We start from the raw sequence: 13,648 nt of genomic DNA, 5'->3' as shown, positions 1-13,648 counted from the left end.
AAATAATTGTTTTAATGGATAAATATATCCGCTCAATAGCCTCAAATAGCCATTGCCATGGATTATGGCATTATCCATTTGTTAATGAAAAATAATTCAATTTGGTTAATTTCTCAGTACGAATGGATTTTTTGGTTCGCTTGGAAGCGTCCATTGGAAGCGTAGTCGCGCGATTCGAAGGTAGCGCGTATACGCCCGTGTATGTGCGATCATGAGACTGAGCGACTAGTATCATTCACTGCAGGCGACTCTATACTACGTAGTTCGCAACTGTCATCATAAAGAAAGTGTGCTTTGTAGAATCGTGTGAAATGGATTTGCAAAACATGTACTGTTTAGAGCAACCTTACATAATAAGGCGTTTGAGAGCTCGTCGTGATAAGAAGAGATGTTTGTGTTGGATAAATGAAATACTTAGTAGAATAAATTTACTGGGAAAATTTCATCACCTGCATGACGATTTACTAAATATTCCGCACAAATTCATTGATTATTACCGGATGAGTCCAGACACATTTCAGTACATTTTGAGTGCTATAGAGTCATCGATCGCCAAATATTCAATTTTCAGGGAGACAATAAGACCTGTAGAACGTTTAAGTGTGACATTAAGGTAAGTAAAGTTATTCAATTGTCATAAATCTTTATTAATTTAAATTGAACAAAAAAAAAGTAACAACCATCTATCATGAAAAGGAAATAAAAAAGTACTCGATAGTACAGACAATATGTAAACTTTTTGTAATTCTTATTGCGCCTGATTGGTATTAGCCTATATAACACAGTTACTGGGTATCTGAAAAGTTCCCGAAATATTGTCGCAAACAGTATTAATCTCGCCTGAAGGTGAGTTAGACGTTTGAATTGTCCATGAGGGTCCACTTGTTTCGCTGGTCCAAGGCGAGGGTACCGGTGTTGTTGTGTAGAGAGATGGGATATGCGAGGATCTGTTGCATTGTTCTCCTTCATCAATAAGAACTTGCTGAAGTTTATTCTTACATTCAATTTGCGGTGTTCTGGAACTTTTTTTAGGTATGGAAGAAGACTTACCAAAAACTGATAGTTGCTGTCTCCTTCTTTGTTAACACCATGTTTGGTAAATAACTGTAACTTAGCCCTCTCGATTTCTAGAAATTTATTTTCAACCGTGATGTCTGCTGGTTTATTTTTTTACGTATAGGATTGCTAGTTGTAGGTGTTATTAGAGAACCAACAGGACGAACTTCAGCATTATCTGGTTGTGTATCATGCTGTTTTCTACGCATCTGATAGTTGCTTGCAGGTACTACTGGGAGTTCCATCTTTCTGGTTTCGCTCGATGACATATTAACTTCTCCTTGGTAAGTGACAACTGTTTGTGGTGATTCCAAATGAGACAAATCATCTTCATCGGCAATAGCGTCTCCGTCATCATTTCGAGAAGGTGTTCTTTCTGGAGAGGCAACATTTCCCCTCAATTATGTCGGAGAGGAACAGCATCTGGTCGAAGAACGTCCATGAAGACGAACCTTCTTCCGGCGCCTCATCTCCTGATTTGTAGACTTTTTTATATTCTCTTCTAAATACATCGCGCAGTCCTTTCCACTTTTTCTTTACTTCGTTCACTAAAACACAAAACCACAGTTTTGGTTAATATTGCAAAATGTAATGTAATCTGTATGTTCATAATGATTTCTGTTGTTACAGGTACTTGGCCACAGGTGCTTCATTCAAAACATTGGGGTATTCGTTTAGAATATCGAATGTGACCGTTGAAAGAATAGTTAGAGAAACATGCATTTCTATTTGGGACCACTGAGCACTCTACATATGCCATTTCCTCTTACAGATGAACAGCAGGAGTCAATAAAAGAAGATTTTTGGCGTAAATGGAAATTTCCTGGTTGTGTTGGGTGCAGTGATGGAAAACATATACGCATACGAAATCCAGACCATTCAGGCAGCATGTTCAGAAATTACAAGCATTTCTTTTCAACTGTGCTACAAGGTGTTGCGGGACCCGATTACAAGTTTATTACCATTGATACAGGAGGGTACGGCAAGGAAAGTGACGGTGGTGTGTTTTCAAATTCCCGCCTTTATAGAAGGCTTGAAACAAATGAGTTGGGTAATAAACGGTTTACCACACTGCCTGGATCGAATATTAAAGTTCGCGCGTTCTTTTGGGGGATGAAGCCTATCCATTGAAAACTTACTTGATGCGACCTTTTCCCGCATTACAACTTGGACCTTCACAGACAATTTTCAATAAACGACTTTCACGAGCACGGCAAGTTATTGAATGCGCGTTTGGTATTTTTTCCGCCAAGTGGAGGGTGCTTCAAAAAGGAATTGAGGTTGAACCAAACTTTGTCGATGATATCGTTAAATGTATATGTTTGTTGCACAATATTATAATTGACAAAGAAGGCGAACCACAACCTATGTCAATACCTCAACAATCAGAAACCAGTACTACAAAAGCCAGATTTGCTTCCCTAGGCGAAAATAGGAGTTTCACTACCGCTTATGTGATCAGAGACAAATTTACAGCATATTTTGTGAACATGAAGCAAATACCTAAAAAAACTTGGGTCTTAAGTAAAAGCTTTGTACTGACGGTCTGTTTTTGCGCCTACATATTTCTTATGTTTTGTTCACTTTGTAATATGATAATGATATTAACAAAAACTCTTGCCATTATTATTAATACCTACTTCTTCTGAAACTTTCGACCACAACTTCATCTGTACATCACGAGAATGATACCTTTTGTCTTTCATGTTCCACAACGGAGACTTTTCACGAACGGCACTAATCAATTTTTCGTTATCAATTTCCATATCGAAAACTAAACAATACCTACATAGAACACACGAACCCAAACGCAATGAATAATTTTATGGCGAATTCGTGATGCATACATGCGATTACAAGCGACTAATCCCATTCAGGGGGGATCGGTCGCCAGTCGCTTGTGGTCGGCCGAGGCCGGTCGCTCAAGGTCGTTTACAGTGGATGTTATTTACTTATATTTCATTTGTTAGGATCAGTCGCTTGTATACGGGCGTATACGCGCTACCTTCGAGTCGCGCGACTACGCTTCCGATGGACGACCAGCCTTAATGTTTGTTGTTTGAATAAATTTCGGAAAAATCTCAGTAACTTACTTTGACACATGTTTTTTCATTGCTTCGAGTTTGAAATAATCTACAAATCAAGGTGTCGCAAAGGATACAATTTGAATTTGGGATGCGGTTGGCAGTATGTAAGAGGAATGTGTGGAGATTGAAAACTGAGTACGTGAAAACTATTTCAAAATTAAAGGATCTTTTTGCCAGCTTATCGGTTATTTTTTGGAATCACTGTGTACTCATCGATTTTCACTTCTGGGTTTGAAATCTTTAAATTTTATTGTTTTCGCAAACGTGCTTCAACAGTAGTCACGTAGCTCTGAAGTCATGCTCGGAGAAATAAAATCGTAATATCGAGCAGAGAGCTCATTGGCTTCCAAGACCAGTCTGGATTTCGATATCGGAATAAAAGTAAAAAGACATTTCTGAATATGAACTGAGGGAAAACACCAATAAATGAAAGGTTCGCTTTTGAACACAGATCACGTTCCTAGTAGCAACCTCTGCTGAATAATTGTAACAGCCAAGAGGAATATATTATGAAACTGTCTTGCAGAAATAAGAAAAAGGAATAGAGTGGGTATAGCCGGATTCCTGGAAAGGATAATTAAAACTCATCATGATAATCCAAAGTTTTTTTTTTCATAAAAACTTGCTCAATTATTTTCCATTCTTCTATCTTGCTTTCTGATTACATCACAACTCATGACTTTACTTTCGAACAGAAAAAATAAATGTATCATTATACAAGCTTAGGATCGTAAGGTAAAAAATAAAAACCTCAAGGTTTGCACATAGACGAGCCTGAACTGGACTGAACTGAATAATAAACCACTCTGATTTTTCTACATGTCGTACTTCTTATTATGAAATGACGAATGGAATTTAGAATGGGTTTTTTGTACCAATTCTGCAATTGAAGAAACCAATCAAGAAAAGGAAGACGTGGACATACCGAACTCACCAAAAACTATTCATAACTCAATAAATTACGAGAAAGTTTCAATTCCAGTCGAGACAGTAATAGCAAGGAAAATAAAGTAGAGAAACAAATTGAATAATTGTAAGCCTTTAAATGCAGAATGAGATTAAGTGGCCGTGGTGGTAGTGCGCCTGACTCACGATTGGAAGGCCGTTTTGAAAGAACTACAGCAACAAGAAATCAAAAGACAAGAATAAATAGAAGAAAAAAGGAAGCAATACAAAGGATTAATGACAAAAAGAAAAAGAAGAGAAGAAATGAGGAACTAGAAAGTAGCTGAAATAAAAAAGAAAAACACCGAGATCAATAATTGAGAATGTTCCGGCATTTGATAAAAGACAAACTTTGTAAAATGAGTGAAGATCAACGAGTCTTCCATGAAGATACAATAGTTCAAATGCGTGTAATTCAAGCCAACACAATCAAAGATTTTTTTTTGAGTTGGTCGAAACAAGGTTTAGTTCAATTTTTTGAAGATGAAGTCTATTAAAATATTGCCAATTTTTAAAGTACAGAAATTGAAAAATGAGCTCTTAGATTTGACTACTACAAATGAAAGACCAAATATTCTGCTAATCAATTGAACAAACCATTAAAAATGTTCTTGGATTTTTCGAAAAACTCAAAAGAGAAATTTCGTACGATTCCAGTTGCTGAACTCTACGTAAATGCAGCAACCTCATCCCCCTAGGGGGCATTGTTTAGATCAGATCATATCGTCTGTAGAACAGCAGATAAGGAACTCGTGTTCCCTGTAGCTTCAGCACGTATTTTTCCTGCACGGTATGTACCTTATTCAGCGGCGGCGAATAGCTTGAACTGCTTCTCTGTGGGAGGCTGTGTTTCCGACAATACCAATGTCGAATCAATCTTCAAATCGAATTCAAAATTCGAAGCCTTGATAATCTTCGTGCAAAACTTCATATACAATATAAGGATAACTGGAAGTTGGCAAAGCATAATTTGCTCCCACGCTTCGACCTTCTCGTTTGTTTTCTACGAAGTCAGCCCCTCTAAACTGTTCTTGGAGAGCGCTTCTCTGACAGTCTTCACTTATTCAATGTTGAGTGGAATGGTGTGGAAAAGCTGGATATTCTCAATAATGTTACGATGAATGCTCGACTTTAGTTGCCCCTGAAAATGTCACTTATCGGTGTACTGGTGAAGTCGATCTTTCTGGATGAATGTCCTTTATTTTTCGATTCCATTATGTTCCATTCATTATTTGAATCATTTCTCAAAGCAGTCAATGAAAGGTTTTTCAATATAATATTTAACCAACTCCTTCAAACATTTCATCATTGAGTCCATTCAAAAAAACTTTAGAAACCCTTCCGCATCTTGTTGTCTACCCTCGATCCAGTCAGTACGCATGTTATGCAACATTTTATAAATCCACGTCGGACCGAATGGGATGCCAGTGTTGATTATAACTTGTCAGGGACGTAGCTAGAGTATATAGCGCCCTTGGCGAATTGTACTGACCCCCCTCCGGAAGAAGGGGGTAATTTTTTGTAATTTTTGCTACAAAATGCTAAGTTTTGCTTGCTTAGTTATTTAATAAATATTTTTTGTTAATTCACTTCTTTAATGTTTATTGCATGCAACTTGTTGTGAAAGACGTTATTTTTACTCTTATACTTTTGTTTTACTCCTATACTCATTTTTTTTGTTTAACTTGCATTTTTTCAACAAGGGAAATTTTGCGTCCCTATGTATTCTGCGCCCTCGGCGGGGGCCCTACCGCCAATGCCTAGCTACGTCCCTGTAACTTGTTGGTCATTCTTGGCATTTTTATCCACTCTCCCGTCTTTCGTCCTAATGTGATAAGTTAACAAACTGCTCCACAAAACGACATATTCCAAATTATCCGGGGTAGATTTCATTCTCTCGTTCGACGAGAAGTTTTTGCTCAGACTGTTCAGTAAGTTGTAGAGTGGTAGACATGGGATCAAGGCTTGCAAAAAAATACTTGAAACCAGTGATGAAGCAAACCCAGCATGTTATGTTTTTTTTGTAAGAAATGACCACCTCTCTTTCCCCTTCTTCATATCGGACTGTGTCTTATGAGACTCCCTGTATATTATTCTGTCGGTTCATCCGGAAATTCCCAAACAAAAACTAAAGAAAGAATTATGGACGATATCGATATGGCGAACAAATGAGCTCATGTTAAACACGTCGAATGCAAACAATCGACGATTAGGAAGGTCCCCGGAAACGCAAACGCGGTTAGTCACTCAGCCACATCCCGTCTCGACAGAAAGGAAACGTGATCGGCGTTTTCAATTCAAACGATTCATTTATCAGCGTTTTCACTAGCTTATTTATAATTCCAAAATGCCGTTTTCGCTTTCACTTCGTTTATTGCAGAGTTGGGCCACGCCCGTAAATTCACCGGTAGTACTGGAAAATCTGACGTTGAAGAAATTTAAAACAAGCACTGTTCACCAACTAATTTTGTGTCTTCAGGAGGAGATCTCGTACATCAGTCAATTCCTAACTCTAAAACTGGTCTCGTTTTATATCTAACAGGGTAGGTACACTTACTTTTAGAACACATCAACGATTTGAGGTAGACATTCGCGGGTTTTCCCCAGGGATCCATATTGTTTCCAACCCTCTTTTTTTCGTATATCAATGATTGAAAGAATCCAATATATTGCTTTACTGATGACAGCACACTTGTCGCGTCATTCCCTTTGAATTCCAGGATTGGCTGAGGATGCACATCTTCACCGGCAGCAGAAGGTTGCCTTAATGAGGATCTATAGAAGTGATTTCGAAATGGGGTGAAGGTAACCAGGTTCAATTCAATTCCACAAAATCACGGCATCGGTTTTCTCCAAAAAGATAATTCCGCTTTCTGCTTCGATAAGTTTGTTGGGAGTCAAAATGGACACCAATATGTCTTGGCACAATCATATCGCTGGAATTGCAGACTGCTTCTCAAAAGCTTGGAACACTGTTCCGAGAAAACTGTACACACCTCAGCAACTTTTAAAGCTTCATAAAGCTCAGATCGGACCTTCTTTGGAGTATTGTTCCCATGTATGGTGCTCCGCCCCTAAGCATACCCTGAAGCTGCTGGGTTCCATCCAGAAAAGAGCCATCCGCCTGGTTGAAGATGCGAACTTCACTTGCATCTGGAACATCGAAGAAAAGTTGGATATTTGTCTCTCTCCTATAGATACTTTCACGGGAAGTGTTTAAGTGACTTGGCACGTACTGTATCTGCTTCACGTTTTGAGGTTCAACTCAGTACACCTCAAACTCCACTGTTTAAGGACTGTTTCATTTGGATACCTGCGCTCGAGTGGAATAAACTTCCCGAGAACGTTTTTCCAAATGACTTTAATCTCTAGGGATTCAAATCCAATGTGAATCGCTACTTTCGCACAGATACCGCTCTTAGAGCGCCTTAAGAATGTTCCTGTAGTGCTTGTGTTTTATCCTTAAAAATAAATTATCGTGAAACTTTCCCGTAATTTCAGTAGAGCGATTCATATACAGATAAATAATGAGCTGTATGGAATGGGACCTTTGTCACTGTTCGGCTTTTAATATCTCGCTTAGTCTATCCGATGTATTTTTGTCACAGTCCTCACAACTCATTTATCCCCGACATTTCATTTTCGAAATTTGTTGAAGTGAGCAGGAAATTTTTAATGCTATTTTTACTTTGAAGTAATTTTCGAAACTCCTTGTAGCTTTTATGAAAAAGTATCCTTCAAAACTTCTTGTTTACTTCAACAAATGTTAAGAACTCCAAATGAAAAGACGGGAACATGTAAATAAGCTGTAAGGACTGTGAGACAAATACATCGGCCAGTTTAAGCGTGCTATTAAAATTCGTTTTAAGGAACACTTAGCACATATCCGATTTCGGATACCAAAAAACGGCCTCAGAATAAATGAAAAATGTCTGAAATTGTTGACATCGGTACATGACACCAGATTTTTTGATGCTTTCGAAAATCTGGAAATAGCAAAGTATGGCATATGAACTATGAACAACCCATTGTTTATTTATATATTTCACGAGAAAATTTTCCGCGAATTTCTAGCCGAAATCTGTCTGAAAGTGTACCCAGTAAGATTTTATGTGAAATTATTTTGTGAACACGTGCGTTGAAGAGAATAACGGTATTGATCTAGGTTCGTTAGATGCATTTTATTTGTACTAGCTCTCATCCAGACTGGGTCATTTCCGCACAAAAGTTATTCGCTATCTCTGCCCGGTGAAACTACATCGAACAAAGATAGCCAATTACTTTTGACGGGAGAATCAGTTTGGAATATAACCAATAGCCATAGTAGATATAGTCAATCATTGAAGATAAAGTACGGTGAAATACTGTATTTTGCCGAGCAGCGCCAATTTACACAAAACCATTGGATTCAGTTTGTATACTGTACAGACAGTTGTTTTTACCCTATTGGTGGATGCCGCCCATTCTCAGGAATGAAAAATGTTTCAGTGATAATAAGTTTGGAAATGGATAGATTGGCGAGTTCTAAGCATCTTTTGCTATATGTAGTTTTTTTATGAAAGTCAATACTTTCAGACGGTTTTTCGCGAATAACTCGAAAAATAAGTCTTCTGTTTTCATTAACGCTCATATAACCCCTTCCCATTTATTTTTTTCATTATAAGAGTTATTAATAAACGCTCGGTACTGATTCTATCTGACATCTCTGGCAGATTACATAATATAATGTGAAATAACGGTAAAAGTAATAAACCTTCACTAAAAAAAATGCATAGGTCATTTATCAGTAACTTTTACTTTTCGTTATTGGCTCTTCCAGAGAACATTAATTAAATGAATAATGAAGTACGATTTAAGTACATACTGTGGAATCCTCCAATGAGAACCATAGCCAAAACAGTATTTTTGCACTTATTGTTTGACTACATACAGGGTGTTTCTTAATTGCACTGAAAAATATAAGTGCGTGTTCAGCAGCTGATTTTGTGAAATAAAAGTTCATTTAAATGTCGGTCCGGAAATTCATTTGTTTTCAAATTCCTTTTTTGTATTGATTTGGCAATATTATTTAAGTGATGAGAGGTTCATACAAATACAAATTATTGAGTCCAGTGGCGGCTTGCGAAACAGTTCAACATTATTGACCAAAAATCTAAGCCTCTGATGTCTCTTGAAACATTTGATTTTCTGTTCGACAAAACATCTGAAAATCAAACTTTTTTTATCCCCTGATTTGTATTCGTAGTTCGCTTCATTTTTTAGAAAATGAATAAATGAAAAGGAAAAGCGGATAAAAACAACTAGTCACATTTACTGTAACGGAAACAAATATTTACAACAGTAAAACAAAAGAGGATTTTTTTTGAAAACACTCTGTCTTGGAAACAATGCATTTGCTGAACTATATGAACTTTTTTTCATAAAATCGGGTCTTAAACATGTCCTTACACTTTTTCACAGCAATTAGGAAACACCCTGTATACCTCGACAGATTTGATAGACCCGAAAATACTTATATCACTCTTCAGTGAATAAAAAATATATGAAAGCGTGTAGAAGGGTCCCATTAGTTTTTTTATTTTTTTCGATTTTGAAGTCGAAATTAAATTTTCCCCGACTTACAACTCCGAAATTTAGACTCAGAACTGAAAATTTTCGACATTAACGACGTTATCTTACACAACCCAACCTAACCCATCTTCTTAATCTGATCTTAAACAGGAATCTCATCTCATATTATTTTGGGTTGGACTTGTAATGAACTTCAACTTGAATCAAACACATAACCTCATAATCCTAACTCACTCTCAAAGTTCACTTTTTTTTTTTAATCAGGAAAATAGGTCAATGCACAATTTCTTCTTACTCTGATGACAAAAAGTTCAACTAAGGCAAATGAAACCTATGTTTTTCTTTCGAATGTTTGTGGTGTTCATGAAATTATATCAAGACTATCAAATTTCGAATTGTTGTCATTGCTGTTCATGACATGGAATTCAAGTAAATTTTTTTGGAATCGTTAGACATATATAATACAACTAACATATGTTTATATATTTGAATCTACGATGATACAACATCTATATCTCGAGACACTATAAGTAAGGTTGGAAAATAATTTTAGAGATATAAGAAAAACAGATATCGAAATAAAGTGTTCTAAATGAAGATATTATTGAATCTTTCATATTCTGGAATGAAGTGAGGTTGATTCTCTGATAAATTCAAACTGAAAATTAATTGGATGATCAATGGTTAATTTTTACATATTAATGTCAAATTATCATTGACATTTTGGACAATTTCATGATATGTCTTTATCCTTTGAAGCTATATGCCATTTTCCATTCTTTGTCTTGTTGTAGATTGTAGTTATTTATATCTATATATTATAGAAGATAGAACTGATTCGAATTTTATGACTGTGTTTCTTCAGTTTTGTAGTTGAAACGAATATGTTTGAATTCTAGATCGAATGATATACCTTACGTTCTATTGGTATGTTCAATAATTTGAAAACCGTTGTTTCAGTTCAAGTAATTTTTTTAGTATATTCTCTGATGAAATGGCCAAGAAATGGTTTGCTTAACTTTTTCAATTCACTTGACAACATATACTCCTATGTAAACATATATTAAAACCTTTATTTTATAATAATGGGAAAAAGTGTGAAAATACTAAAAATCAATACACTATTGGTTTGTAGTTTTCCTAAAATTACTTGATATCATTTACCATTTCCTGTGTTCTTTCATAAAAAAAGCTAGAAGGACGTCAAAAGTTTCTCTCAAACATGGGTAATTATGTGATGTAAACGATACCCCTAAACCTCTGATCTCAGGAATTGTGTGCCTAACATTCCATAGTGAGTCATAGGGCCCAAAACATTAGCTGTAAAGATATATGCTAAATGCACCATCTCTTTTTAGTAGAGATGAAAGAAACTCCATACGTTTAGTTAAATTTTTTATATGAACTGCTGCAGGAGAGTAGAAAGGGTTTTATGGAAGAGCGGGGCAAACATTTTTTTCAAGATCATTAATAAGATGTTTCATTAGGTAATCACAATTTCATTCGATTCAGAATGGCAACTTGATATTGTACAAAAGGACTGGCATGAGTTATAAACAATTAAGTAATGCAATGTGGAACTTCTTTAAAAAATGCCATTTGGAATTGAATCCACACTTTGATAATAATATTGGGTCGTGGAGGACTGGTTTTCGATAAAATGGCCCTTATGAATTCAACTACAAGGTACTTACTATACATATTCGTACTATAAGACTTCATGAATGTAACTGGGACAAAACATTAGCGAATTTTATTCTTTACCTATATTGAAAAACTCGAAGTAGTCTGTAGCTACTCCGATGAATTTACTTGTTACAATAAGTTACCAGTGAATTGATGCAATGTATAAATGCCTGGATTTTGACCCTGGAGTCCTGAGTTCAACTCAACTCCAGCCATTCAATATTCTCCTGAAAGTGTATATTTAGCCGAAGATGGGTTGATTCTTCTACGTCACATGACTGACAAGATTGTAAAAAAGCCATGATGCTTCCTAAGTGGCACAAGTAGTTATTGCCATGGAGAATACACAGAACATAATAACCATAGCGGTCGATATCATTGACACAAAAAGCAATGAGTCATAATATAGATCATTGCTTAACTCAAAACTCATGTTGAAATTCAGCTTCAATAACAACACTACTTACCATAGACTTGAATGTGGTTGACAGTGTTTCATGATGAATGTTACAGGTCCGATTTTCAGTGCTTGAAATGATGTCAACAGATTTGAAAACTATGGAAGAAAAATAGAATGAAAAGTAAATGGAATATTGAAAATAATAGTTGGAAGAGTTAGTTAATAAAGGAAACGTCAACAAAAAAAAAACGAATTGGAGGAAAGTGAATAAACAATGAGTAAAATTAAAAATAAGGAAGCTGGTTTATGAAAAAAAAAACAAATTATCATGACATGTTTAAATGAACTATTAGGTTAAACAGTTAATGAAATATAAATAATATGCAAATAAAAAATAGTGAGTGCAAATGTGGATGTTAAGAAATGAAACACTGTGAAGTAGTTTGGTTTGAAATCTTCCTTTTTTTATTGTTTGCATATGATTGTCATTTCATGTATGGTTTCACCTAGGTATTTATTAATTTTCATATTGAATTACAATAATTTGTTTTCTTCACAAATTACCGTTTTTATATTCTTTATTTATAATTCTTGTTAATTTAATTTCTCTCAACGTGTTATTTTTGTTGATATTATTTCCATTTTAAGTTATTTATATGAATATTTCGGTCCTATTTTTTTCATAACTTTCAATATTACAATCACTCTTCATTCATTTTTTTTTCTATAAATTTCAAATCTATTAGCTCCATTTTCGAAAATCGATGTTTGAACCTTCCAAACCCTGGCTTGGATTGTGGATGTCCAATAACATCTCACTTCAGAAATATATTCCTCACAGGACACAGGAGTTGATAGATTACCTGGAAAATCTTACACTACTATATAGCTTCAGGCAAAGCAAAATCGTAGTACACAGTATGGATGAAGATATTAGAAACAGTCTGGTTCAGAAGGTTCAAGTATGCACTAGTGATCTCAACCGCTTCTTGTCAGGAGCTATATCTTGGAGACGGGGTTATAGCTAGGCAGTGACGAGATTTAAAAAACGTAAAATTAACCATGATAATTACAGTTTCGTATTGAAACAATGATTCAACAGATATTTTAAAAATTGTTCAGACCCCCCATTCGGCCGGTATTATAGAGCGCAGATTTAAAAACTCCACAAAGGCGCAGAAGGACCTTGCTAAGGCACCCTTCTTATTTTACAACGATTTTCATTTCTTATGTATTTCAAAAACGTCATTTTCGTTCTGATACCTTTCAGATTTGCATTATAAGTCTAGTTCAAAAGTCGCAAGACTAAAGTAACAAACGGGTTAACAAATGAAACAAAAGAAAATTTTATAATACAAATTTATTATGTTGTCAATTTTTGATACACAATATCCCTCGCGAATGAAATTTTACAAAGCTACTTTTCCATTTTTACTTCAAAATTATACGATAAAAATACGTTTGTCCGTCATACAAAAAGACAAAAATCTGAGCATTATAGCATTTTTCAAAAAAATTACGAACAATTTTCAAAGAAAAACAATTCATAATCTTTTTGCAAATTTTCATTGATTGGTGTAGTAGTCGAGGAAGAATAAATACTGACAAAAATTCTAAAGCTAGTCGAAAATTATCACAAAGATTTCAAATCCAATCTTATATAATGTGTCTGATAAAACTAGTGCTGAAAATTTAGAGAGACATACGACAAGTTAACACCAATCATAGCATGTTTACTGAAAAAAGCAGACCGAAAATGAAAAGCTCCTTCTGACTCCCGTTACAATTCTAAAATTATACTCATTTGTGCTTTTTTCAATTTCAGAACTGGCAACTTCAGTCATTGAAACGTTGGTCATAAAGCGGCATTCTGGATGGGAACAGGATAGAAAAAAAATAGAGA

At 35.4% G+C, this 13,648-nt stretch overlaps 1 protein-coding gene across 1 annotated transcript; it reads left to right on the top strand.

Moving 5' to 3' along the window:
• Positions 1–211: 211 nt before the first annotated feature.
• Positions 212–2,594, top strand: LOC141481723 (uncharacterized). Its single transcript, XM_074173776.1, has 2 exons — positions 212–613; positions 1,687–2,594. The coding sequence occupies exons 1-2, from the start codon at positions 312–314 to the stop codon at positions 1,796–1,798; spliced, it is 414 nt and encodes a 137-aa protein (XP_074029877.1). The 5' UTR covers positions 212–311; the 3' UTR covers positions 1,799–2,594.
• Positions 2,595–13,648: the final 11,054 nt, after the last annotated feature.

Source organism: Leptinotarsa decemlineata, unplaced genomic scaffold, assembly GCF_025532065.1.
Source record: "Leptinotarsa decemlineata unplaced genomic scaffold, Ldec_3_MD MMD2_tig00000505_RagTag_RagTag, whole genome shotgun sequence".
NCBI classification, from domain to species: domain Eukaryota; kingdom Metazoa; phylum Arthropoda; class Insecta; order Coleoptera; family Chrysomelidae; genus Leptinotarsa; species Leptinotarsa decemlineata.
Note: the sequence above shows the minus strand (reverse complement) of the source record. Positions and strands in the feature narration are given on the sequence as shown.